Below are 27,533 nucleotides of genomic sequence, written 5' to 3' on the forward strand. Positions count from 1 at the left end.
ACAATCTTCACTGCTCTGATTTATTATTGTTAACTGTTCCTGGACAAAGTAAGCTTATGATAATGTACAGTTAGCCTTGATTTTCCCTTAGAGGCCATAGGTCTAAGACACACTCAGTGGCATGGCTTAGATCAACTATGATGCTCCAGACATCAGAGAGAGATTTCAGATCAGCCAGAAATAAAGACCCCTTACCACCGTCAGAAAGGGTATTCAATTCTAGTGTTTTCGAACTTGGTCCACTGGAAATCAAGTCTTCCCAACATAAATGTCCCCAAAGCAAGATGTTCCCATACCCCCGCCCCATTTTTTTGTTTTGTTGGTGTAGTAGTTCTCTACTGCTGTTTTAACAAACTACCATGAATTTCGCACCTTAAAACAATACCCATTTATTAGTTCACTGTTCAGTAGGCCCCAAATCCAGAAGGCTTCTGGGTTCTCTGATTAAGATTTCACCCAAATTAAGGTGTTGACTGGCTTCCTATTTGGGGGCTATGGAGGAATATCTGCTTTCAAGCTCATTCAGGTGGTTGGGAAAATTCAGTGCCTTCTCAAGGGTTTCCTAGTGGTTCCCTTCATCTTCAAGCCAGCAACACACTGAATATCCTTCCTTCCCAGGCTTAGAACCTCCCTGAATTCACATTTGCCAGCAGCGGGGAGAAAGCTCAGCTCTTAAAGGCTCCTATGATGACATTAGACCTACCTGGATAATCCAGGCTAATCTCTCTCACTGAGTAGTAACCTTTGCTCTAGCTGCAAAGTCCTGTTTTGCCATGTACAACATATTGACAGGCATGGTACCAGGGGATGAAAGTCCTGGGGGCCAAAATTTTGCCCATCAGAGTTGGCAGGGTGGAGTTTTCCACTATTTGGATTCCTTCAAGGCCAGAAGACTCAGACCATTTCACCTTGATAATCAGTTATGATCAATCATTAACTGGTTATCTGTGCTTTTCTTGAGTGAGTTAATATTTCTAGTTTGTACCACCATCCCAGGTAATGAACACTATGTCCCTCGTTCTGAATACCTAGCTCTGGTTGACAACCTCCATGTCATTTACCCTTATAGGATACTGTGCTGCTGTATCCCAAACATGATTTTCCCTGGTAAAATCCAAATTATTTTAGGATTTCTTGGCATAGTTACTTCTCCTTCCAAGGCAAATAATCTTAATTGAAACTTTTTGTGCATTTCAACACCTCAGAAATTATCCACAGGGAACAGCTAGAATGAAGCACAGTAATCCAGCTGTGAAACAATTTATAACTTTATACATGGGTTAGGGTAAGGTTTTCTACTTTGTTTCTAATACCAAGCCAGCTGATACACCAGAATTTTCCCTAATATTTTTAAAAATTTTCAAGTACTAACGAATTAATTCAACCACCCAACCTCGATGCGATTCTTGGCATCAAGGACAATGAAGAATGCGTTCCCTGCCTTACTGCCCAGCACAAAGAAAACTGCTGGATGACAACGTGGCAGGCGGCCCAGAGAAGTTAAGACCAGCTTGGGAATGTTAGTGTGGAGGATTTCTACAGGAGCTAACATCTGAGTGCAGTCCTGTCAGTCCAATCTAAATGTTAGGGTGACGCACCGCAGGAGAAACAGAAATTCCTTCTAAAGCAGAGGGTCCTGGCACATGCAGAGAAAGAGGAACAAGGGTGGTGAATATAGAAGGGGGAGCCGCTAATGGGAACTGAAGCTGAAGAAAATCGGGAGGCATTCTTTCATGAAGGGCTTGTCTATATCATGGTAAGGAAGTTGACTTTGCTCTAAAAACAATGATATGGTGAGGGGACTGAGGTTTAACAGAGAAGAAAACACATTCTGGAGAGAGTCTGGGTACTTCCCAAGAGCAAGTAGATTAAAATCAGGGCATTAGGAGACTGATAAGCCAGAAAAAGAACAAAATACTACTTTTCACCACACTATGGCAGGGCTGGCCCAGGAGACAGAGAGGACAGAGCATATTCAAGAAGAACTGACAGGAAGTGTAGATGGGGAGAGGAGGAGACAGAGGACTGCCGGTTTCCCACTACATTCCAGGCACCTCATCTCATTTGATTCCCAAAGAATCACCCCCACCAAGCAGACAGTGCAGTCACTTCTAGTTATTAGATGGCGGAAATGGCTCTGAGAGCTTATGTGGCCTCCTCAGAGTCAGTAAATAATGGACTCAGGATCAGAAATTCTGATTCCTAGGTTAAGACTCTGCTACACATGCAGAAATTTTACTCACAGTTAAAAACATCAAGGGATGCCTAGGTGGCTCAGTTGGTTAAGCCGCTGCATTGGGCTCGGGTCATGAGCCCAGAATCCTGGGATCGAGTCCTACATCGGGCTCCTTGCTCAGCAGGGAGCCTGCTTCTCCCTCTGCCTCTGCCTGCTACTCTGTCTGCCTGTGCTTGCTCGCTCTCTCTCTTTCTCTCTCTCTCTCTGACAAATAAATAAATAAAATCTTAAAAAAAAAATCAAGAATACTTCAGGCTCATAATCCTGAATGGGCATTTTAGTAAGATCTCAATTGGTCATTAAAATGATTGGTCTGTCATCTTCATTTTTTTGAGGTGAAAAGACAACCTCTAGGTCAAAGTTCTTGTAACGTTTAATAACCATCACAGTGATAAAGGGAAAGAATAAAGTCCTAAATGCAGCTAAGCACTCAATCACTCAACAGATATTAATAGAGCACCTCTAGGTGTACTCTAACATAAGGTCCTGAATAATAACCAGCTTGTCCTAATGGTACCTATTACAAACAGAAGAACAAAGTGACCATATTGTGTGCATATTTACAGAGAAAATGGGGAACAAAGTTTATAATGGAAATAGAATGAACTGCATACAGGGGAGCCCTACAAAATCATCCCGCAGATCTGAAAATTTAGAACAAGGGATGAGAAGACCGAAGGAAGTACAATTCCAATGTAAGTATTTAAACATGTTAAATTAAAAAAAAAAAAAAACCTCACATATTTAAATGATCTGCTAAGACAAAATAATCTACTTCTAAAGAAAATTTTACCACTCTTCTTTTTTTGTCCATGTTCAACTGCCCATTCACCAGACTATGCATTGGAGTGGTGGTGGTGGTGGTGGTGTGTGTGTGTTTAAATCTAGGAGAGAAAAAAGTGCTTGGATCAGGGTGTATTTCTCCTTGGTGAGTAAGTCCTCAATTTCTTAGTCAAGAGAACCATAAGCCCTTCAGAATGGGGCTTGGGAGGAAACAAGAGGGCACTGGCCATCTCCCTGGTGACCTGCCACTTCAAAGACCAAGAAAACACCTGAGAAATGTACCTCCCTCCCTACCCTCCCCATCACTACAATGTTTGAGTTTCTAGAAATACATTACCTTTCTCCTTTATACCAGCTTCCCACTCTTACAAGCCATTTATGACTGAAATCATTCCATTAGATTTTTCAATCCGGTTGTTACAGAAAATAAGACTCTGAAAGTTAAAAATCTTTCTTGCTCTACTTATTGCCTACCTATTATCAGCTGAATGTAGAAAAATCCACTTTTATATTTTAAGCTATCCTCAAAAAAAGCCCACTTATTTTCAGGGAGAGTGATGTCTGAAGTCTGTTTCACCTAAACTGGGTTGCATATTACATTTCATGCCTTTAATCCACAAATATCAGTTGGAATTCCTTCATGGTCAAGCTAATGCACTAGGGCCCCAAGGAACTTAGAATCTAGTAGAGAAGCCAAAGCACCAATCACTACCACACACAAAAAGTAGTACATGTCCCAAGAATATGCAAATCACTCAATGAGGGGGTCAGAACCTGCCCTCCATTTTAATAACGCTATGAAAGAAAAAGTTGTGGTACTATAAAAGAGTAAAATATCTTGCACTTACCACGAAAAGACTTTTGCTATTCCTTATAACACACAAAGCTCAGCAAAACAAATACATGCATAAGAATAAAAACTGAGCTGCTTATGAGACATATAAGTGAGCTTTCTAATTTGGATAGGCTCCCTATCAAAAAAGCCATAGGGATCAATTTTCCAAAATCCCAACCAAAATTCTTATCAAAGCTACTTAGTAAAAAGTAAAGGTACATCTTGGTAGCCACATTAAAGCCACAGGTTGCTACCTTTATTGCTAAAATATCAGGTAGCATGATCTTCATTCCCATTGCAGAGAAGACAAAGTAATCCCATTAAAGATCACACCTTCTGTGAGCATCAGACAAGAACATGACTGACCTTCTTCCTTTTCCACCAGACTAGAGGATTTGACAGAGCTACAAATCCCGTAGCTCAGGCACCAAACCTGTCTTCTCTTTGGCTTAGGTTTGGCCCATGATGGATACCCCCCAAAATACAGAGAAATTGCCAAGACTCGAGCTTTTACTTCACGTGAAATGTACTTGTGAGCAAAGGAGTGGAACCATCACTTTTGTTTTTAAGGCTTCACTCGGGCCACTGGGTTGAAACAGTCTGTAAAGGGAAACTAAGGTGGGATTCAGGCAAGGAGGGGGCAGTGGTGGTCTGGGAGGCAGTCGGATTGTGGAAAAGATTCTAAAAATCGAGTCAATGGGATTTTCTGACACACTGAGTGGGGTATGAAAGAAAAAGGGGACATATAGGACTTCCAGGTTTTGTGTGTAAGCAACTGGAAAGACGCATTTGTCCCCCAGCTGAAATGAGGAACAGATATGGGGGCAAGTGTGAGGGGGACCAGGAGTCCGATGTATTCATGACGTCTACTAGAAATCTAGTTGGAAATGTGGAGCGGGCAGATGGATATTCCTATTTGAAGTTTGGAAATAAAATCTGGGTGCTACCAGCATATCACAAATACTTGGTTCCCTTACTAGAAAACCGCAAACGACTCTCGATACTGGCTAGAGAATTACCTCATGGTAACAATTCTCGCTGGGTGTGAGGGAAGCAGTACTCTGGCAGAGAGAAGCCTGTTCTCTTCATTTCTCTACACGGCATCTGTAGAGTCTGACCTCATTGCTGCTACGGGGCTATATCAAGGAAGAGACAGAGAAAGGTAGCTGCTTTTCATGTACAGAACACAGAGGTCACTTTCCAATGTTAAAAGGAGGGAATGGGGAAATTAAAGCAGAGAAAATCTAGTCAAACACAATCCCAAATAGTAGTCTGGGAGAACCCTTTAGTATGTCACGTGCCAAAGGCATCTCATCTATTTCAGGGGCTCCTGTTTTCCCCACGGCTCTCAGACACTTTATCTCCTGCAGATAACATGCCAACAATGGATCCATTCAGCAATTTCATAAAGGTGAGTAAGGGACAGGGAGCAAGTAACAGAAACTCATTTCCAGCCAAATTTGCTATCAGTAGCCAAAAAGCACATTTGCCATGCTAACATTAACTTTCTGTGGGAAGCAGAAAGGACACTGGACATTTAAAAGTTTTAGATGTTCTCAGTAGGGAACTGAAAAGAAGCCGTCCTTATAGATGTAATCTGGTAAACCTATATCAAAAAGTAATGGTAAGGGGCGCCTGGGTGGCTCAGTGGGTTGAAGCCTCTGCCTTTGGCTCAGGTCATGATCCCGGAGTCCTGGGATCAGGGCCCACATCAGGCTCTCTGCTCAGCAGGGAGCCTGCTTCCCTTCCTCTCTCTCTCTGCCTGCCTGTCTACTTGTCATCTCTGTCTGTCCAATAAATAAATAAAATCTTTTAAAAAAAAAAGTGATGATAAGTATCAAACTAATGTTTTATATTCAAGACAAGCTTAAAGCCATCAAAAATGTACCCATCTGTATTCAGTACTTTTGGTGTTTAAGGCCTGCATTTTTGGAGGGATGGATATACAATGTCATCTTTCCAGTACGCTGTTTGTTTTAGACTTCCATTATAATTTACTGACAATTCAGTTGGACAACATTTACACTTACTAGCTTATTCTATCTGCGACGAAAAGTGGGCTTCCGTTACTGAGGACCTAGGAATACGGTGAGATGAGGAATAACCCAGCAATAAGGAGACTTTATTACCAATTGCTCATGCAGCAGTCAGCCTAAAATAAGAACACTGCTCCCCACGTAAAGATCCATCCATCCATTCTGCTCATATAATTATGGAGAGATTGTGTGAAAACAAAACAGCTTTATAAAAGGCATCATGAGTAGTCCAAATCTTGCTCCAATTTTTTAGCAAGTATTTGCTCTTCCAGGAAACATTTCCACTGGTGTTGAAGCAGTCAGAATCAAGTTGGTGTCAGGATACTCTCGCTGGCTTCCACGGCTTTCAAAATCCTTGCATTGCTATCATGCGCGTTTGCCAGTAAATGTGACTTTTAATACTTTGTATCATCTGGGTGTATTTATATGACTGTGACTACCAAAAACTTTACAAAAATTGGTGTAAATATGCTGTGATACCAATCCAAAAGGATAGCATTCTCCCTGGATAGCTACACCATATTCACATATGAAGGTACAAATTAGTCCTTACTTTCACAAGCCCAAGGTAGGTATAATCAGTAACTTTATAAAGCACTCAGGTCAGATTTAAATAGCATTACTACATATTTGTGAAGAAATGCCCACCATCTCATATGTTATTACTTAATCCTCAGTATTTTATCAGGTAGTTGTATTCTAACAACGAAGGAGATTTTACTCAAGCTTGTATTGTTAAGAGACAGAGTTGGGATTTACTGAATCTTTACTAACCTGTTAGCTACTCTTGTTATTTGTGTCATAACTGGCAGGAAACCCCTTTAAAAAGTCTCTGACTTTACTTTTTTTTCTCAAAGTCCACCTTGGGGAAAGAGGAATTGCCAAAAGGGCTTACAAGTGGACAGGAAGCAGCTGGAGGCCTTGGGTGCTGAAGAAACCCAGCGGCATCAGAGATGGAGGCTCTCCTGGAGACAGAGGAGGGCGTGCGCCTGACATATGGTCAGTGCCCATCAATATCCGACGAATAAACTTTTTTTTTTAAGTAGGCTCCACACCCAGCATGCAGCCCAGCATGCAGCCCAGCTCAGGGCTTGAACTCAGGACCCTGAGATCAAGATCCGAGCTGAGATCAAGACTTGGACGCTTAACCAACTGAGCCTCCCAGGTGCCCCTGAGAAATAAACTCTTAAGCCTCAGAGTTTATTTTGGCCCGATAAGATGAACGGCAGAGGTATTTCAGAATATCAGCAGATTTTGGATGAATTTAGACGTACAAATTAGCCACCTGGGGAGACTACTGGCCTTTTTTTTGCAAAAAGCTGGGTATTCTGTTTAGCAACACTCTTCCAGGAAAAATGAAGGGACCAGAGCTTTCTTTGTCCTCTGACCATCAGGAAAGGGTCTGGATAAAGCAAAAACTCAATCTGCAGGAGATGGCTGGGATGGAGCAATGGAGTACCAGCGGGAGTGAAGGCCTCCACCTGCTTTATTTTTCTTCTGCCCTGCCATATTCGTCTCATCTCCAGGCATTTTCTAAAACCCCCTCTGCATTTGCTAAGGAACTTTGCTGTTTGAAAGAGAAAAACCACTGCTCTTAACTTCTGGTGTCAGTCAGTTTCCCCAGCCAACGTTCTGCCACCTCTAGAATCTCCCAGACTCCCGCCTCTCTCCTGAGCATGGCCTGAACAATGGGGCCGCCCTCTGCCTCCCCTTCCTGAGAACACCCTCAGAAGCCTCTATCCAGCCTTTCCTCCCTCCCACTCCTACTGTGAACAGTGGCTCACTTGGGAGAGCCGAGGCATTTGTCACAACCTCCAGTCCAAAGTTTCAGGAGCAGCGAAGCCTGCACCGTTTTGAAAGAAAGATCACAGATACCTTCTTGTGGTCACAGAAGCAGAGATTCTCTCTTTGTTTTCAAATGCTGTCTTGTAAAATTTCTCAAGAACAAACATCCATAATCTGACCTTTGAAAACCACTCTGCACTTAAATAGAAGTTTACTTACATTATACTTCACACAGCTCCTAGAGTTCACCTTACGTTATTTATATCTTTTTGTTATAACAAGACATTCCAAAGAAAAAGTGGTCATGAACGCTCATATTTCTCTTACCGTGCACCCCCCCAACACACACACAAATTCAGCCCAAGTTCAAGTCAGCATAGCTTTTTCTCTCAAAGGCTCTCAGTATCAGCCACATTTTGATAGTAACAACAATAAAAAATCTAAACCTAAGCTAATAAAACCTGCTAAGTGTCATGTCATCAGCACACGGAGGATGAACAGTGTGTCGTTGTACTGCCTGTCAAGTTAAGACCTCCTCATCTCAAATTCAATTGCTATGTATGATTTTATAAAATAATTGACACTTTTCAATTTAAGAATATCCACCTTCCCACCCAATGTCCCCCAATAAAAAATCTTGACAAGCTGCTTAATCACACAAAAGCTATTAATTTGCTTAAAGACCCTTAGGTTGTTTTCAAGCAGTGTTTCCTTCTGAGGTTTAAAATGGGAAAATACGTACCCCTCCATACCTTTGTGCCTGCTGGATGGTGGTGACATGGTGTCCCGAGTGGTAAATTGCCTTCATCGCACTGATCCATTTGCCTTCGTCTATTAACTATCACCTTTATTAACGCGTGTGCAGACTACTGATCACACCTCCGTAACTAGGAGTTCAATCCAGCTTAGGCATGATACAGCTCCCCCAACGAAGAGGGTAAGGGCGGGGTAAGGAAAAGAAACCAGAAAAGACAGAGGGGAAAAGAGGAAACAAGAACAGGTAAAAATGGAACAGGAGATATTAAAATGGAGAATTTAACTGAAACCTTTGCCAGTGCTTTCAGTAATTCGAGTCATTTGATTCAGTTCCACCAAATTACCCAGAGCACTACTATCTTCGCACAGAGCATGCTCCAGAAATGAGCAGACCCCCAGCTCCGTGAGCTTCAGGCAGCAAAGCTCTGCTAACTGCCTTTTCATTCCTTAAGGATAGCATCTCCTAGTTTATATTGTATTATCTATTCAGCATGGTGAGCAGGCTTCTCCTTCCATTAACATATTTAAAGACAAGACTTTAACTGCAGGAAGAAGAAAGAACTAGAAAGCATGATAGACTTTTCAAGGGAAAGACAAAGGAAGTAAAGGGCCAGCTTTGTTTGGTTTATTAAATTTCAAGGGCTTTCCCCGCCAGTTTGAAAAATGCATGATATCACCAGTGCGTTTATTAAAAGTGCTACTTTAAATTGCAGATTGAGCAAATGTGAATTCCCCTTGGTAGCTGCAGGTTATTGACTAACAATTATACGCAATTTTTAAATGAAAGGAGGAGGGAAAATAGAGAAACTTGAAGGGCTACAGTTCTAAAAGCTGCTGTTAATTTAAGTAAAACTCAAAATCTAAATGTATGCATAGTAAAATGTCCAGATTCACAAAGATGCAACATTTTCAAGGTCGCTTTGCATTTTGGTTATTAAAGTCTTTAAAAGTGATGCTCTGACTTAAATGGCAAATAGCATAAACTTTGCTCAATGCTTCCTTGACAGTTTAACAGTGATTTAAGAAGGGTGTGGGGAACCTTCCAGAGCAAATGGTTACTTGCTAGCTCACTTGAAAAATACACTTGTTTCAGCACAGAAATAACAAATCTGTTTCTGATTCCAGACATTATTTTCCAAATGCTGCCAAGAAAAGAATCTAAGGAATTCTTTTACATGCACAACATACACGAGACAACTGGAAAGCAGTCTGTGACCCATTCCAGGATGCACAAGGAGGGAGAGAGCTGAGTTTCTAGTATAAACAGCCCTCGTGGGAGCAGAAGCACATGCCTGAGATAGTTCATAGCTGTAATCTCCAACATAACTCTTTGCTATTATTAGACAACCTAAAGGCTTTCCTAAGTTTGTAACTCGTGAAGCAGAAAAGAATAAAGACAGGACCCTACCATGCTGAGCACGCAGGCAGCTGGGATACACCCACCCCAGAGAATTTACCACTTTTCCAATCCATGAAACTGGATTTCTAGATCTCCAATGGCAGTAAGAGCTGAGAAAGGGCAAGAATCTAGTCCAACACACCAAAGCCAGGTTTAAATCTCTGGGGAGAATGGTGACTGGGTAAAACCCAATACTAAATTCAGAAACTAAAGGTCCATGATGCTCATAAAACACACTGAAATTATTCTTGGACCACAAAAGGATAGGTGTATGATTCCTTCCCACATTAAGAATGACATTTTAAAAATAATACTTCATTCTCTAAACTCAACTATGTACATAAATTGTTTTACAATTTTTAAAATTATGTTGCAAATATGACAAAATTACATCAAAAGTACATAATTTAGCATGCATCACTTGTGCTATATTAATAAGACTACTAAGCGACAAAATCCACTTTGGAGAGACGGGGGATAATAGAGGAGAATTCTGAAAGACTGAGTCATCCAACGGACTGAGCTATCTAATGCAACTGTTTAAATTTTGGCTCACACTGAGATGACTGCAGTGAACCAAGTTCAATTTTGTCTTTTGTTTTTTCCCTTTCTCAGCAGGCTAAGATTTCATAAGGAAAACTGGATCACTTATAGGAAAGAAAAAGGCAACATTTTCATTAGGGCTACTGACCCTAGTATATGCTTCACCCTTCTCCCTGCACATACAAACCTGTCTTAAGCTTGCACCAAGCTTCAAGTGCAGCATCCAAGGACAGTCATTCTTATAGTGCTGTGCCCACCTCTTATAAGGCTACCTTCAATCAGTGTGATTTTACACATGGTCTGCTCTAATGGGTTGAATAGTGTCCCTGGAAACCCACATCCACCAGGAACCTCAGAATGAGGCCTTATTTGGAAAGAGAGTCCTTGCAAATGAAATCATTAAAGATGAGGTCATATACTGCATTAGGGTGGGTCTGACATCCAATGACACTTGTCCTTATATAAAAATTACAGAGATACCCCAGGAAAAAGGCCACGTGAAAACAGGGCCTGAGATGCTACCACCAGCCAAGAGATACCCGAGGCCACCAGAAACTGAAAGAAGGGAAGACCCTTTGTAAGAGATTTCGGAGGGGACGTGACCCTGCCACACCTTGATTTTGGATTCTAGTTTCTAGATTATGAGAAAAAAGATTTCTGTTTTAAGCCACTTGCCTACTGGTAATTTGTTACAGAAGCTCTAGGAAACAAATCCAGATTTGTCTCCTAACCAGTGCCAGTTGGCCAATGCTTTGCTACCCGTCTGCAACCAGAGTACTCCAGGCAACAAATTAAATGCTTAAGGACTCGTATGGCTGTTTGATACAGTAGTGACATCACATAAGACATAATGTTGTTTTATAAAATATCTGTCTGTGATGATTTGGAGAGTAAAAGGGAAAAAAACAGTCTTCACAGTTAGAGATGCACTGCAAAGATAATTAATATTTACAAAGATGAAGCTGGAGGGCGGTAATTAAGAAATTTGCATTCTGAATCGTCTCAGAGAAACTTATGTTCCACTCAGTATCAGTGGCAAAAATATTTTTTTTCTAATATTTTAAATGGCGTAATCCACAAATGGTTTACAATATATGCATGGTTATTAACTGTTAATCACATTATTTGATTAGCTGGAAACTCATTTCTGAGACCACAGTGCATCACTGATTACACAATGAAGGAACAACACACCAGAGATTTGTTAACCACAGGGCCCTTGGCAGAACCTAAGAGAACGTCTTCTGAGAGACTGGGAGCTGAGACATTGTTCATACAAAATGAACTTGGGTGGACTGAATAGATCTGAGCTACTTCAATAGCAATAACAGAGAGTGACTACAACTTTGTGAGTTTTAAGAGCAGACAGCAATGACAAAGATGACATCTCTCTTCCAAGAAGGCACTTTTTCTAGTACCCTACCTACCAAAAGCTGAATAGACATGAATTTAGAAATAAACAGTCTAAATGGAGAAGAGGAAACCTGCAATAATGTGGGAGACCATCTGATGGGAATGTTTTCTCTCAACAATTAAAAAAAAATACACGGGAACATGATTTACCCAAACGAAGGGCAATCGTGTTTTCCTTTAACATCCGTGCTAATCATAACCACAGATTCAAGAGCCCTTAGAACCTCAGATGGCCATAGAAATAGGCCAGTTAATGAAAGCCCCTGAAAAAGTCTCCAATAGAGGGAAACACAAACACAGTAGGAAACACAAAGTGTCCGCAAGTAGCCTTTCATATTCCTGTGTTCAGGCTCAGTCACCATTACTTTCTCATGAGTTTGCCTCACAGGAAGCATGGAAGGGTGACCTAAAAATCATTATTGTAAATCAAGAGGATATTAATCACAGGAAGAGAGCCAAATGTCAACTATTTGTCCTGGCTGCTGGCAGATCAGAAAGTGGGCTTTAAAGGGGACTGTGGATTCCTGATTTGAACACACACTTCAGCACAAAAGTACTCGCTTGTCATCACATGCCATTCACTTGACTTTCTAAAATTTCCCAAGTTACCACGGAAACTAAGAGTTCATGAAGTTGATAGATTCTTTAATAAAATGAAATTGCTGTTATGGGAATGGGTGGAGACAAATATGTTGAAGCTGCAGAAGTCATACCCTGCAACAACTCCACACCTGCATTCAATTAAAAATCCTAAACCTTAAGCTGTCATTAGATCATAATGATTTCAACTACACTGTGGAAATTACACTAGGTTAGCCTACAGCCTCCTCCCATAATACTGAATTCTGGCTCCTCCTAGTTATGTGTTTTTTGAGCAAACAATTTTTTAACAAACAGTACTATGAGAGCCCATAAGCCATTTCATCTCAAATTACTTTTCAGAACTATTCAAATTCATTTCAGTCTTCAACAGAGCTCTTTAGAAATCCACTGCAACTAGGAACTCTCTAGTGCAAGAGCAAATTGAATTCTTAGGGAGGGAAGAATGTGATGTTCTTGTTTGTTTTTACCCCCTTGATTTCATCAAATTTATACCAACCACAGAAACAAATACACCAAACTCAAAGTTTTATATTAAAGACAGTGGTGGGTTTTAAGGTGTCAAATTAGAGTTAAATCTGTAAACGTGGAAACTAAAAAATCCATGTCTAGAACTCATTAGTGGGCTTTGTGGACAAAGAGAAATCAGCAAAGCAAGACAGCCAGGACCTCTTCATTTCCAAAAATTGAAAAGCTGTCAAGAATTTCCCATCAACAGAATAACATACGCTGAAAGATATGAAAAAAATAGTCTACTCCGGTTGCAAGAGAATTCATTTTAACTCTTCCATTCTAACAATCTCACAGACCCACACATTCTCAAATGTCTAAATTAATTACATTAAGATAAGAGCTGGAACAAAAATAGAGTTTGAAGAAAAAATAATTGCCTAAAAAGAGGAAACACTGTCAGGGAGTCTCTATATATACTCATATGTTCTCCATCTTACAGTACTTAGTAAGCACTATCATCCATCCGTAGCTAGAACAAGAAGTATGTTGTACAACAAAATTAATTTCGTTCCTGAATTCACACATTAAAGCTTCAAGCAATAGAAGAGCTTTCCCCTTCCCATTCACTCTGATCCTTTACAGGAGCAACTTACCCCATAAAAGCTTCTCTGGTAGAACTCATGCTACAACTGTACACCATTCCTACTTGCATTAAGTTTCCTTAATTCTAAACTTGTAACTACTTTTGTCAATAAGAAAATGCATACAAAACACATCCAAACAGAGAAATATCCTTTCTGTCTAAAAGAAAATTCCACCTCCCCAGCAGGAGGTCTTTCTTCCTGTTTGCAACAACAACGAAAAAGAACAATGACTTTTTTCACTTTCATACTTGCAAACTCCCCCAAACTTTGATTTTAATAGCGCTAGGTGAGTACTGTGAGTTAGACTCTGATGCTAGATGATCGTTTTCCTAACTAAAACCTCACCACCCCAATGGACCCAAAGCCCCCTCACCTTTCAGGCAGAACATTCTGAAGCAGTGCCATGGGGGGCTGGTGCTCTACGGTTCCATAGAGCTTGCAGTGCTAGGCACAGCTGTCCCCCAGCCCACCTCCCCACATTCACTGCCAGAGAGCGAGGCAGTCAGCCAGCAACTGCGATTACAGTAAGCCACTGCCCAATCCCTGGCTTTCTGGGTTGAGCTGCCGACACTTCCCTATCTCTCATACGCTGTTTCACACCATGGAATCAGCCAGGATCATCTTGAAAAGTGAGGGGCGCAGGGGCTGAGCAGTCACTGTTCGCTCAGTCCAGTGCAGACCCACGTCAGGGCAAGCCCATTTGTTTGTCTTATCAGCATTTTCCATTGCACCAGATGCAGGACCTCACGTGATCGACAGCACAAAAAGGAAATCACTTGATTTGGTTTAACTCTTTGCTATTAATTATGACTCCTATTCTTTGACCTCATTTTTCCTTTGTTACTCATACTCTTAACTTTTTTTTTCTTCCTGGCGTAGAACAATTCATATACTGGGACATAATTAGCACTAAACATCACGGTATGAAACTCTGCACACAGCTGTCGGAGTCGAGATAAACGGGTAAGCCTCTGAGAAGCACTCAACAGTGTCGAACATAGAGTAAGCACTGTGGACGTGTTAACTGTCATCATGACTACCACCACTGCTAGTAATAAACTGGAGTGTTAGGATTCAAATCCTAAACGTGTTACACTTCCACAGCATTGCCCTTTCTCAGAGGAAACAAAGATCAGTCCATTTCAGTCAGCATTAGAGGCTGTGAATTTCTCCCTCTGTGGCAGCCACAGTCGGATTGCTAATTTCTCCTCCACCCAAGAGTTAAATTCACTCTGCTGAGTTCACGATTACTGCAAACTTCTCAGCATGGGTTAAAAAGCCATCGAAGGAACTTCACTGCCTATCTAAAGAGAAAACGGTCTACGAATGTGGCCTCGGGAGCACCCTGCTTGAAAGCACTGTCTGAACTGTGAGTGCCCTCAAGATGCTTGGAGACTCTCGAGCCCCCTGGCCACCGGAAGTGGCCATTGTTTGTGAGGCCCGTTACTGTGTGCAGGTCTTCCTCTTGACTCCACGGGATGCAGGAAACTGACTCACAGAACCAATCTGTCTGTCTGTGTCCTGGGGTGCTCGCTGCAGCCCTTGTGACACGGGGTAGAAGCTCTGTGTCTTTTGGCTTTTAACATACCGCTCAGCATACCCTCATTTGGTTTCCACTCGTCATCTTCCAGTATTTCCAGCAGTGCCCAGTTCATAAGTTCCCTACCGTGAGGAAGTCATGGTACTAGTTGCTATGAACACAAAAAAATATTAAGAGGTTCCTAGCCAGAAGCTGCGGGGGTGAAAAAACCTGCATGTGGCATGAAAACCAGTGATATTAACCCTTAGAACAGAAGGGGAAGGAACCTTATCACTCACCTCATCTGATAAAAGGGTTCAGAGATGAGGTGATTTGGACAGCTAACCAGCAGTGAGCTGAATCAAGATCAAAATCGAGCCACCTGACCTAGCCTTTTCCATCTCACTACGTGACCCTCCCCACAGATGGGCAGAGTCACTCCTTGTCCTTTCCTGTTTGGGGGGTGGGGAGTATCTCCTGTGCAATTTACGAATTGTCAAGGTATTCCTGAAAGTATTCCTCTGGGTTGGATTCGGATTTTTAAGTTGCACAGACAAAGAGAGAGAGAGAATTAAGACTTCTGAACACAGGTCAGTACACAGAGTTTGGGGGGCTTACATGCTTCTACCAGCACTCTGAATACTCACAGTCCAACCTTTCCATATAGAGGTGACTGTATATGCTAGAAAGAATACTGAACCAGAAAACAAAGTGAACCTGATTGCAGCCACTTCCATACCATTATCCCACCGGTCTCTACAGCAATTTCCTGAGTTGCCAACAAGCTCACTGAATGTGGGAACTAAGTTAGCTCTAAGAGTCAAGCCTCTGGAAGGAGCATGGCCCTGTGGACATCTTGATTTCGGACTTCTTGCCCTCCAGAATTGTGAGAGAAGAGATTTCTGTCGTTTTAATCCACCCATTTGTTGTCATTACAGCAGCTCTAGGAAACGAATACATGTAGCAAGGTAAGCATTCTGGGAGGAAGGGAACAAATTTTTTTTTTTCTTTTTAAACTAACTTCAATTTATAATTACATGGGCTTAAAGCCATACTTTATCCATGTTGCTGTGGCTGAATTTTTACTGAAAAAGAAAAAAAAATCTTCCTATAATACTTTTAAATAGCATGAATACCATCTTCTATTAAATTAGTGAAATTATAGGTATCACCCACCTGAAAAGGTCACAGCACTAAACTCAAGCCATGGAAATGGAATATGCTTTTATTAATATCAAACATGAAATTATGTCGAGATATTTTTTAAAATCCCTTACTTGTACCATCAAACAACTGTGAATATATTTGAGAAATAAAACCTGAAAAGGCACACTGTTCAATCTAGGGGGAAAAAAATAAGAACTACCCAGGAAGATGATTATTATCTGTCACCACCAATGCGAGCTGCTGAGAAGCCCGCCTAAGGGGGGCAGGCCTGGGACAATGTATGCTTGCCGAATCCACCGCCCTCTGGACTGGACACAGGTGCCTTTGCCAGCCATGACCTTAGAGTACAACCACTTCTCTCCCTTGGAAGATTACAACATCCAGCATCATGTTAAAGTTTAACATTATTATCTCTGCCAGAGGGAGTGGTAACCAACCAAACAGCCAAAAATTTTTAGACCCTTACATCTTCCATACTACTCCAGTGCTATGAAATTTGTTTAAAAAAAAAAAAATGCTGTTGTTTCAATAAAATAGTGAGAATATGAGTCAATTAGGAATTAATTTACATGATACATTGAATGAGTGAATCAAAGTTTTACTTTGTTCCTGGCAAAACACAAGGCACACTTACATAAGAAAAACAGGCAAACCAGGTTTTCTATGTACCCTGATCCTGACTCTTACCAAAAAAGTCAGACAAAGATGAAAAAACCCTTCTCTACACCCATTCCAGAGTTTGTTTCACACGAACTAGGGAAGGATTCCACCAGGTAAGGCCTGTCTTCATACCTCCATCTCTAGGCATGCATCTCAGCACTCTACAAGTCAGAGGGGATTAAAGAAAGACCTATTCCCAAACGCCATGTTCCATTTTCCCCTATACTACAAGAGACTGAAGATGCTGAAACCTTCTGATACTTTTAAGGTTAGAAGGACCAGAGAGGAAGCCCCCTGGTAGCCAAGGCTGAGCGGCCACATCTGAACATGTCTGGAAAGGTTGAGTCATTCCCCGCTCCCTCACTGCCCTACAACACTGCAGGTTTCTACCAACATTCTAGTTTTTCCATATATTTATTACTACCACAGGCCCAAGAGAAAGAAGAAAATATATGGCAGCATCAAAACTTTAAGTTGGCTAATTTTATGTTTTCCCTGGCTAGCTCTCCCACTTCAGTGCCCCAATCTGGTCCCTTCTGTAGCAGGGTTAGTTCATCCTACGAAAATCTGGACACGGGTTTTTGTTCTACACACTTCTTCTTCCTATCATCATCAGACCCTGTCTCCTGCTGGATTCTTCTGCACTCTGGAGGCAGGGATGACCTACTTGATCCCAGGGCGACCATTCTTGAAGGAGGCTTTGGAACCCCCGCTCTCTATAGAGACGGGTTGCTCCGTGTTGGACCCGAATCCGCTATGGAGTCGAGGACAGCGGCAAACCCTTCACTAGGGTTCCTCGGTGCCTTCTGGCCTCAGGAACTTCACGTAGGTCACCATATTTCCTCCAGGAATCACAGGAGTTCTGCTCTCACTGGACATTTTAAAATATGCTTTCCTGAGCCAGTTGTTAGGGTTATTTCTTTTCTTCTTTTTCTTCATGGCTAACTCTGGACTTCACAACATCCCGGCCAAGAAGGCAGCCCTCGTTTGGCTCTCTACCGTGAAATCCATCTCTCATCTCATTCATGCCACCCTCACTCTCCTAAGAGCCAAATGATTGATTTTCTTTTTGTTAAGAACTCTTGGGTCCCTCTGGTTCTTTTTTTCCCCAGAGAATGTAATAACAAGTTTCCCGGCTGACCTGAGCTCTTAGCATAGATGATCTTGGAGCCTTTCCTGATCTCTCTTAGCTGTGCAGATTTGCCCTGACTCCACTGCCATCCACTGGGCTCCCTTCTCTAAGTCCACCCAGTGCCTCAGAAACACAGTACGCCTCGTGAGCGACAGCAGCCGGAAGACGCTTTACTGTGCAACCTTGCTCCATCCATCCTGCTGGATGACCTTCCAAAGGTTCTACCTGTGGCTGAGATGTTTCTCCAAGCTATAACACTCCTTGCTTCCTTTACAGTAGTTTACTTTTTCTTTCTAAATCTGATTCCTTATTCTGTTTTCATACATACCTACTATACCTCTCCAAAAGAGCTCCAAGTGCTCTATTCTCTCCTTTAGGAAAATAACCAATAATAATAATAATAATGATAAAGATAATGGTGATGATATTTCCACTTATGCAAAAAACACAAGGTAGAATAAACCCCAAATTCCTCAACTAGCAATAAAAGCCTGTCTGACACTTGGACTCAGCTCTTTTCCCCAGCATTTTTTTGGCCGTTTCCCCCTTCAGGGGACGTGTCAGCAGGCTTTGTGCCATATTCTGTATGGCTTCATACCTCCACTGTCTTTGATGAGACAATCATTTCCTTCATCCAAAATGCAGCACCCACCCCCACTGCCTGTTTCTATTTCTCTTAAGCCTGTGGACCTTGCTCCTCTCAATCAATCTCTCCTTGCACAAGTCACCACAGCACTGTTTCTACACAGTGATCAGAGTGTCTCAGTTCTGCCCACCTATAAGAAGTCCTCAACGTAGGACTCATTCTCACTTAACCTCCAATGCCCCGCAGGATACCTGAAACAGAACAGACGGTCAATGTTTGTAGCATAAACCACAATTATTATCACGTCAATATTTCGTCCAAAAGCAAAATAGTGGAAAGTGTATAAAAACTGGGCGAGATATATTTCCAACAGTATAATGACTGCTATGAGACATCATAAAAATATTTAACATAGTCCTTAAAATTAAATACATATTTTCCCTACATATAATTATACTGAAACTCCTTATTAATAGTTATGACCATTAACAGTCAAACTGATGGTAGAATTTTTATAAATCATTATTTATTTTTTTAAAAATGATTTTATTTATTTATTTGAGAGAGAGAGAGCACAAGCAAGGGGGAGAGGCAGAAGGAGAACAAGGCTGAGCAAGGAGCCAGACATGGAACTTGATCCCAGGACCCTAGGATCATGACCTGAGCTGAAGGCAAACACTTAACCAACTGAGCCACCCAGGTGTCCCTAAATCATCATTTCTTTAACAGCCTATCACAATATACACAAATATCAAATCATTATGTTGTATTATAATATAATATTATATGTAAATTATGTCTCAATAAAAACAAATAAAACATAAAAAATGGCTAGTAGTCTAAAGAGGCCTCATTTTCAAACCCACAAACACAAATACCATTCTCTCTGAAGACAAGTTCTCCAACAAACTCAGAAAGCATTTCTCCTATTCTCATTCAGCCTAATTAAATGTTTGAAGGATCACGGAAGTGGAAAAGAAAAAAAAAATTGTTTTTGAAAGTATCTGTACAAGAATGTTGAAGTCAGTGTGTCCAGCTGGGAGGGAGGATACAAAAAAATATCATAATAATGACCCCAAATACCCTTTCCTAGTAGAATTATAATGAAACATAGGAGGAAAAAAAAAAAACCTAGAGTCTAAATGTCATTTCCTTAAAAGCTTTGCCATTGTCAATATGCCTAATATGTACATATTTGGAGAGTTTAAGTTTAAAGCATATAAAAATAACCTCATATCATTTCATGCTGTTTATTTTACCAGTGTGTAACTCCGGAAATAAGCATCAGTGGCAAACCTTCAAAAACAACAACAACAAACAAGCTTACCTAAAATGAAGAGGTCATTTATATCATTTTCCCCTAAACACCTGAGTAATCTAAGGAAGTTAAAACAATAACCAATCTTCAGCCTTAGAAACAGGTGCAACTCTTCCGCCCACAAAATTACCCTCCTCAATCATTCTAAAGAGAAGTCAGTCTACAAAGAAGAACTACTCAAGATCATATACCAGCCAACCAAGAGGAACCCAAGTTCTGTCACAGTTTACTTGTTAACAAAGCATAAACCCATAACCAGAGAGTAACTGGACTGTTACTATCTTTAATCATCAAGGAAAAAGATAAAAGGAAGATGTACCAAGTTCAAATGCCCAGGCTCCTGATAATTTCTGCCCCGGGGAACTGAATACTTACTCTAATATTTAAGTTACTTAAAACATATAAATTTGAAACCACTTTATTTTATAGCCAACTATGTGTTGGAAAAGCTCGAAGTTGTATAAAGAACTAGAGGAGGGGTGTCTGGGTGGCTCAGTGGGTTAAAGCCTCTGTCTTCGGCTCAGGTCATGACCCCAGGGTCCTGGGATCAAGCCCCGCATCGGGCTCTCTGCTCAGCGGGGAGGCTGCTTCCTCCTCTCTCTCTGCCTGCCTCTCTGCTGACTTGTGATCTCTCTCTGTCAAATAAATAAATAAAATCTTAAAAAAAAAAAAAAAAAGAACTAGAGGATTTCCATCAAAAAGATAGTTTACTTCTGAAATCCCATTCTCCAACTTGTGACCCACTTAAACTGTGGTGACAAGGTTTAAAGGAAGGAGCTAATCATTTCCCATTCAAGTGCCAAGTCTTTGGAGCGGCCAGGCAGCTTGAAACTCCAGGAATAGCCAGTTATTTCAGGACCCATAGGATTTACAACAATAATGGTCGGAGGAAACCACAACATTTAGGCTCCCTCCGTCTTTTTCCCTGTCCTTAGGAGTATAAAAATAAGCAAGAAAATGATTCTTCAAATTGGAAGACCAATTTGAGGGTGGCATCTTGCCACCGTGCATGATAATCACAGAGTTACAAGATCCACAGAGAACAGAGCAAGCCACAGAAACAGACACGATCTTTTCTGATCCTCTTTGATCATGCTAAATAGATCTAAGCCTTTCCCTTTTTTATTTTTGTTTTACCTCTTCCTCTTTTCCTCCTTCCTCCTTCACTCCCTCCCCACTCATCTTTCTCTCTGTCTCTCACCCTCTCCCTTCTCTGGGTGACATCAGTAACGGTAAGTCCTGCTAAAAGTCACCTATAATTCTGTTGATGCAGTGGCTGGCATTTACTTTGTGTTCTAGCTTTATTGAATGCATCTCTGCAAATGAATGACAGTTTATTAATAACAGTAAAATCTATGGCTCCTCCAGAGAAAAAGGTTATATGCCAAAAATAGAATACTACATTTAAAATTTTAAAATGCACTTATTTTGAAGCAGATGCGCTTCTGACAGCTCTATTAAGTCATCTGACTGTCTCTGAGGACCTCAGTTCATACAAAAGAAAGGCATCAGCCCAGGGCCCTTGGGGTTTTCTGTTTCTTTTTTTGGGGGGGGTGTGCATGTGTGTTGGGGGAAGGGGGGCAGTTTAGTTTGAGATTTTTTTTCCTTCAATTTGAAAGCTAAATGAATTTTTACTTTTGTAAGGGAATAAAAGTGACACCAGAGAGCCTGTTCTCAAGGCTGATGTTGTCCCCCTCCTGCCTTTGCCATCATTAGTAAGCTGCCTATCTTCCACTTGAGAAAACTTTCTGTGTGCTACAGAGTGAATGAAAAGCTTCCAAACCCGCCCTGTAAGGTCAGCAAAGGAATCTGTCGCTTGACCTTCATGGAGCCATCAGGAATGTCAAAGCGAAAGGAATGGAAAGGAACAAAATCTCAAAACCACTGAAGAGAGGAGAAAGGAAAGGGAGGACACAGCCTAATTGGGCCACAGTCTGCTGTAAGGTCTGCGGCAAGCTACCTGGATCCTTGCTTATCTGTCCCACAAGGAAGTGGACAGGCCTCCCCGAGGTTCCTCCCAGCCCTAAGAGATTTGTCTTATTTTGTCAAGGTAACCGCTTGGATCCCCTCAGAGCTCCAATTGAGAGACTATATACAAATACTTACTAAAATACTCTTAAATGACACTAAGAGGGGAAAATACATAGTCACTACTTCTAAATAATTGCTAAAGTTGAGTTTTCGAATTAGGTATCACCTAAAACTTTATTATTTGGGATTTCACTTTTATCTAAAAGGAAAGACATCTTTACAATGATTATCTCTGAGACCTTATAACCAAAACATATAATAACTATATTGGATATCAAAAGCTTTTGTTCTGACATCAGGAGTGAGCATCTTTTATTCATTCTCTAATATTTGGAGAATGAAAGAAAGGATAACAGTGCTTTTTGAAATTGTTACTTTTTTCTGAGCCTCATTTCTTGAGTCATAGGGAAAAAAAATTTATTTTCAACTTATTCAAATCGCATCCCAATATTTTTGGAGCTATCCTATGTATAAATCTAGGTATTCACTGAGACACTGCTATGGGCCTAGGATGCAAAATGGGGATTGCAGCATTTCAAACGGCTATTAAAAGCTCCTGTTATTTCTGAGTATTGGGATATTAGTAGTTTATTAAGAAATTCACAGAAAAGACATAGTCCAACAGCTTTTTCAGTCACAAATGTTATATAACTCCCATTTATGTTAATGAGGATCAAATGCCATTTACAGTGTTTGCCTAAAAATATTCAGTGGAGAACTGGTTTCAGTTATAGAAATATGGTCTCACTGTCACCATTTTTTTCTTTTTTTTACTTTTTGAAGCAGATGACAAGAAGACATAAAATTAAATACTTGGGGAAGCAAATATTTGGGGAAGCAACCATACAAAAAACAAGAAAATATATGTGGTATCCAAGTATCAGCTGGGATGAAGAGAGGAGAGGGAGATGAGAGCAAGAACGTAACACATTATTAGGGAACATGGTTAATGGTGAAACCCAGCTTAAAAGCACTTGCTTATTGGGTCAAGGCAGTAATCCTACTTGAAAACTCAGAGTGATTTTATAGAAGTGTTTAAAATCTAACATTTACAAAAAGAACTGAGATGCCCAAATATAGTCACAATTTCATAATATTAATGCAAACATGTGCTTTATTCAACCAAGAAGAAAAGCCAACAGAAGATAAACATGTAAAAAACATATTTACATATTACAGTCCCATCCTACTTATCAAGAGATCACTTTTCCAACAAACTCAACCACTCAAAATACAGCCAAGAAGGAAGAAGCCAAAATGGTCTCTGACCAGAGAGCATCACTCACAGGATTATGGCTCAGGATCTCATTATCATCTTTTGACAGATACTGTCACAATCAACCAGACTGCCCAGACCCTCCACACCAGGTAACCAATTAGAAACACCAAATCAGAGAGCGGCAAGGACAGGAGGCGGGCATAACTACCTGGACAAAGAGAGCTGACGGCAGTACAGCAGAAGCGGCAGAGGCAATAGGCAGCGGAGACCCACTTCATGCCAAAGCAAAGACCCTGACAATTTCAGCAACCTCCAGGGCGTCACCAGGTTCTCACAGGTTCCGTGACTACTCATGGGGACACCAAAGCTTCAGAACAAGGCTCGGCTGTGCTGACGACCGGCAGAGATACTGCACGGTGTCATGGAAAGAGTGTGGGCTCGAGGTCACAAGAAGTGGATTCAACAGTCACAGAAAGACAATTATCATATGGTTTCACTTATTTGTGGAACATAAGGGATAGCATGGAGGACATTAGGAGAAAGAAGGGAAACACGAAGGAGGGAAAATCCAAGGGGGAGACGAACCATGAGAGACTATGAACTCTGGGAAACAAACTGAGGGTTTTAGAGGGGGGCAGGGGGGATGGGGAACCCCGTTGATGGGCATTAAGGAGGGCACGGATTGCAGGAGCACTGGGTGTTACACGCAAAGAGTGAATCACGGAACACTACATCAAAAACTAATGATATACTCTATGGTGATTAACATAATAAAAAAATTAAAAAACAAAACAAAACAGGGGCGCCTGGGTGGCTCAGTGGGTTGAACCTCTGCCTTCAGCTCGGGTCGTGATCTCAGGGTCCTGGGATTGAGCCCGACATCGGGCTTTCTCTGCTCAGCAGGAGCCTGCTTCCCTTTCTCTCTCTCTGCCTGCCTCTCTGCCTACTTGAGATCTCTGTCAAATAAATAAATAAAATCTTAAAAAACAAAGCAAAACAAAGAAGTGGACTCAAATCCAATCTATACCATTACTATCTATATGGCTTCAGGTAAGTCACTTAACCTTTCAGGGACTGCTTTCCTGCCCCAAAAGGGAATAATGCCATCTGTTCTGCCCATCTCATAGGACCATCATAACAGTGTAATAAGGCCACGCCTATGTGAATACTGGGCAAACCATAACCTGCAAACAGACTCTATCTGCGGAGTATACCTCGAAATGATGTTCATAAGAAATTTTTAAAATTGTTTTAAAATTCTGAAAGGTGAATGAGGCAAGCTTATGTTATATGAAAATACAAACAAATAAAAGGCATGTTCCTCTAACATTTTGTATAAGCTAACATGTAGTCCATATGATCACAATTTAGAAAAGTATCTCTAACCAATTAGCAGTTTTTTACAGTAACCTTATGTTTCAAAGAAAATGCAGCTTTCCCTCCAATACAGACATCAGATGTCTGACAGATATAGGCTAGAGTCCAACGATTAGAAAGTGAAGTTAAGTAGCCTCAACTTCTCAAGTGGTTTTCCTCTAAGGGGGACAGACAGTAGGCCAGTAAGCATAATGGCAGAGAAATCTCCAGAATAAGGCAGAAATTCGTCAGACATTGCTATCCCTGCGCTTTCCCTTGGGTGGGTTAGCAGGTGCACATAATCAGCCGAGGGCAGGCTCTGTGACACTGTGCTCCATCAGGCAACAAGGTTTACACCAGAAATCATTCAGTCCTGCCTAATTTTTAAGCATTTACCCTTATTCACTGATGTGGTAGTGGGTGAAGGGTGCAGAGGTCAACCTAGAAGAGGACTTACTGCGGAGAATGCTTACAAGCTCATGATCTTAAGTCAGTTCTCAGAGAAGATGATTTCTGAGATGCACCAAAATCCTCACCGCATCTCGAGACGCCTCAGATATGCGCGACCTTTCTACCACACTGATAGGACAGTGGACTATTCACAGAAACTCCATCACAGTGTGTGACTTCTAAACGTTGTGAAGGAGCGGCCTGGTACACAAACATACTAAGAACCTACCAAAAGAAGTGAAGTCTACTGAAAGCAGCATTCTGCCTCCTGAAGGCTGTGACCTAGTAAGGGAGTCATCATTTCAGTAGGTCAGGACTGACAATTTCTGCCTAGTAACACAGAATAAAACAAAAGAAAATAGTATCACATGGAGTCATGCAATAATGAAATAGCTTCACAAAACTTTTGCTTCATTTTATATGCATGTGTGTGGGTGTGAGTATGTGGGTTCAGTTGACCCTTAAATGACATGGGGATTAGGCACACCAACTCCTCCCCCCACTCCCCCAATCCCACACAGTTGAAAATCTTTTTGCAACTTTTGAACTCTACAATAACTTCACTACTAAATAGTGTACCATTGACTGGAAACCTTACCAATTACGTCCAGTCGATTGATACATATTTTGGATGTTATATGTATTATACACTGTATTCTTACACTAAAGTAAGCTAGAGAAAAGAAAATATTATTAAGAAAAACATAAGGAAGAGAAAATACACTTACGGTACTGTACTGTAATTTATCAGAAAAAAGTCCACATGTAAGTGGACTTACGTGTTGTTCAAGGGTCAACTATATATGCAATGTGTGGAGTATAAACCAATTTAAAGTGTCCTCATTACTCAAGACACAGGCAAAACTTTTGAAAGTCACTGACTTAAAAAGTCAAGTACAATTAAACTTTTCTGGCACTGAACAACTCAAGACATTCACACTATAGTTCCACTCTAGAAGATTCCTTACTCCATCCCAAAGAAGCATGTGTTATAGAACAACCTAGCTCAACTTGCTTGGAAATTAGAGGAAATATTACTAACTGGATTTTTGGTACAACCTTTATTAGTTGAATTTGACATATAACCTTCAAGCTGTATTTCTAAAATCAGCTATGGAATTTTTCCATGGTTCCAATGACACAAGCACACAGATCAAGTGGATAAATCAACACATACCCCCGTGTGTGGGATGTAACCAAGGTCTGATGATCCGAAGGAATGTTGATGGAGAAAAATCCCAACCTCGCCAGCTTCAGAAAACATCAGTAGCACACAAGAATGCCCCAAACCAACAAGGGGTCTCAAAATGGCTTACAAATCAAACAGAAGAGGGATCCTTAGAACAGAACAACATTCAGGCATTCATACTTATGGACAAAGAACTGGAGAGCTAGCAAAAAAGAAAAATTATTAAAAGATCTTTTTGTAGGAATAGTACGTTGACTAACTCTGCAATAAAATTAAGGTAAAAATCAAAGCTCTTTTTCCAGGAAGTCAAAAGCACTCTATGTACTTTCTGTTGGTGAAAAAAATTATGTAAATAAATAACTACCGGTCAAGATGACCACAGCAACCAAGCCAATACCAGTCACAACCACCCACCAAGATAAATTCACAAATTGTCTTTTGTGTGCTTTGTAAAAGAATCGCCAACCAATCAGGACTGAAGCAGTACACACCTGTGTTCAGGTAGGAATTCTGGTTTATCTCAAAATGTAATCCAGAAACACCTGACACCCAGTTTCTACTTTCGCTGAGGCGTTTCCAGTTACAGAGTAAAAGAGAACTTTCAGAAATAGGGGCAAGGAACTGTACCAACAATAAAATATATTTATTCTCACTCGTTTAAAGTCTACTGAAAAGAAAAAAACAAAGTGATACAGTTTATTGAAATCTTAAGTGCTGGTGGCTTTTCTTTCTTAGAGAAGGATAAACATATATCAAACCCAATCAGATAATTTACGTGTGCTACTAAAATATTTTAACCAGTGGACAGATGAGCCTTTATCCTTGGTTCCACACCTTTTCAACCACGTACAGAAACTTTATTAAGCTATATCTTAAAAACAAACAACCCCAAAATATTCCAAGTGTACAATTAGTTGTACAAACAGCATATTCAGAAACTGGACCAGTCCCTGGAGACTACCATCACTTTACTGAGTTAGAAGATGGGATCAGAAAAAAGGGAAGGCAGCATGGAGAAATACAGAGACTCATTTGCTTTTCTCTCCTTATAACCTATCCCAGCTCCTTCCTTCCTCCAGTCTACTGCCTCCTTCTCCCATTATCTTCCACTGATTACTGCCCCCAACACACATTTTCAAAAGTAGTAGGGCATGAAAATGACAGAGTGGAGTCACTCTTTGTTCCCCCAGCCTTAATGAGGGCCTACTCTAGGGAAAGCCCTTTGTTCAGGGTCACTCCAGGTTACTCACTATTCAAGCCTTTTTCTCTTTGAATCTGAGAGAGGCTGGCTCCTTCTACATGGCTTTCTCTAGGCATTGCTCTGTATCAAGTCTACCAGGCAAGAGGAGCTCTCAAAACACAAGAATCCATAAGACAAACCCAGATCATAAAATGAGTCTAGTAAATGGAAGTACTGGCCAGG

The 27,533-nt window shown here is 41.0% G+C and overlaps 1 protein-coding gene across 10 annotated transcripts in view; it reads right to left on the reverse strand.

Moving 5' to 3' along the window:
- The window catches only part of NHSL1 (NHS like 1), a 226,204-nt gene that overhangs the window by 91,494 nt on the left and 107,177 nt on the right, over positions 1 to 27,533 (reverse strand). Inside the window, exon 1 of one of the 10 annotated variants that reach the window (XM_032873034.1) lies at positions 25,151 to 25,202. The exons of 7 other annotated variants lie outside the window; for them this stretch is intronic. In XM_032873034.1, coding sequence (XP_032728925.1) covers positions 25,151 to 25,181 — 31 coding nt within the window. In that variant the 5' untranslated portion in view covers positions 25,182 to 25,202. Of the gene's footprint in view, positions 1 to 8,427; positions 8,628 to 13,856; positions 14,174 to 25,150; positions 25,203 to 27,533 lie in introns of those variants that run through there. 2 more of the 10 variants (XM_032873036.1, XM_032873035.1) reach the window with 2 other exon arrangements.

This window comes from Lontra canadensis, unplaced genomic scaffold (genome assembly GCF_010015895.1).
Source record: "Lontra canadensis isolate GAN:19392208 unplaced genomic scaffold, GSC_riverotter_1.0 scaffold47, whole genome shotgun sequence".
In the NCBI taxonomy this organism is placed as follows: Eukaryota; Metazoa; Chordata; class Mammalia; order Carnivora; family Mustelidae; genus Lontra; species Lontra canadensis.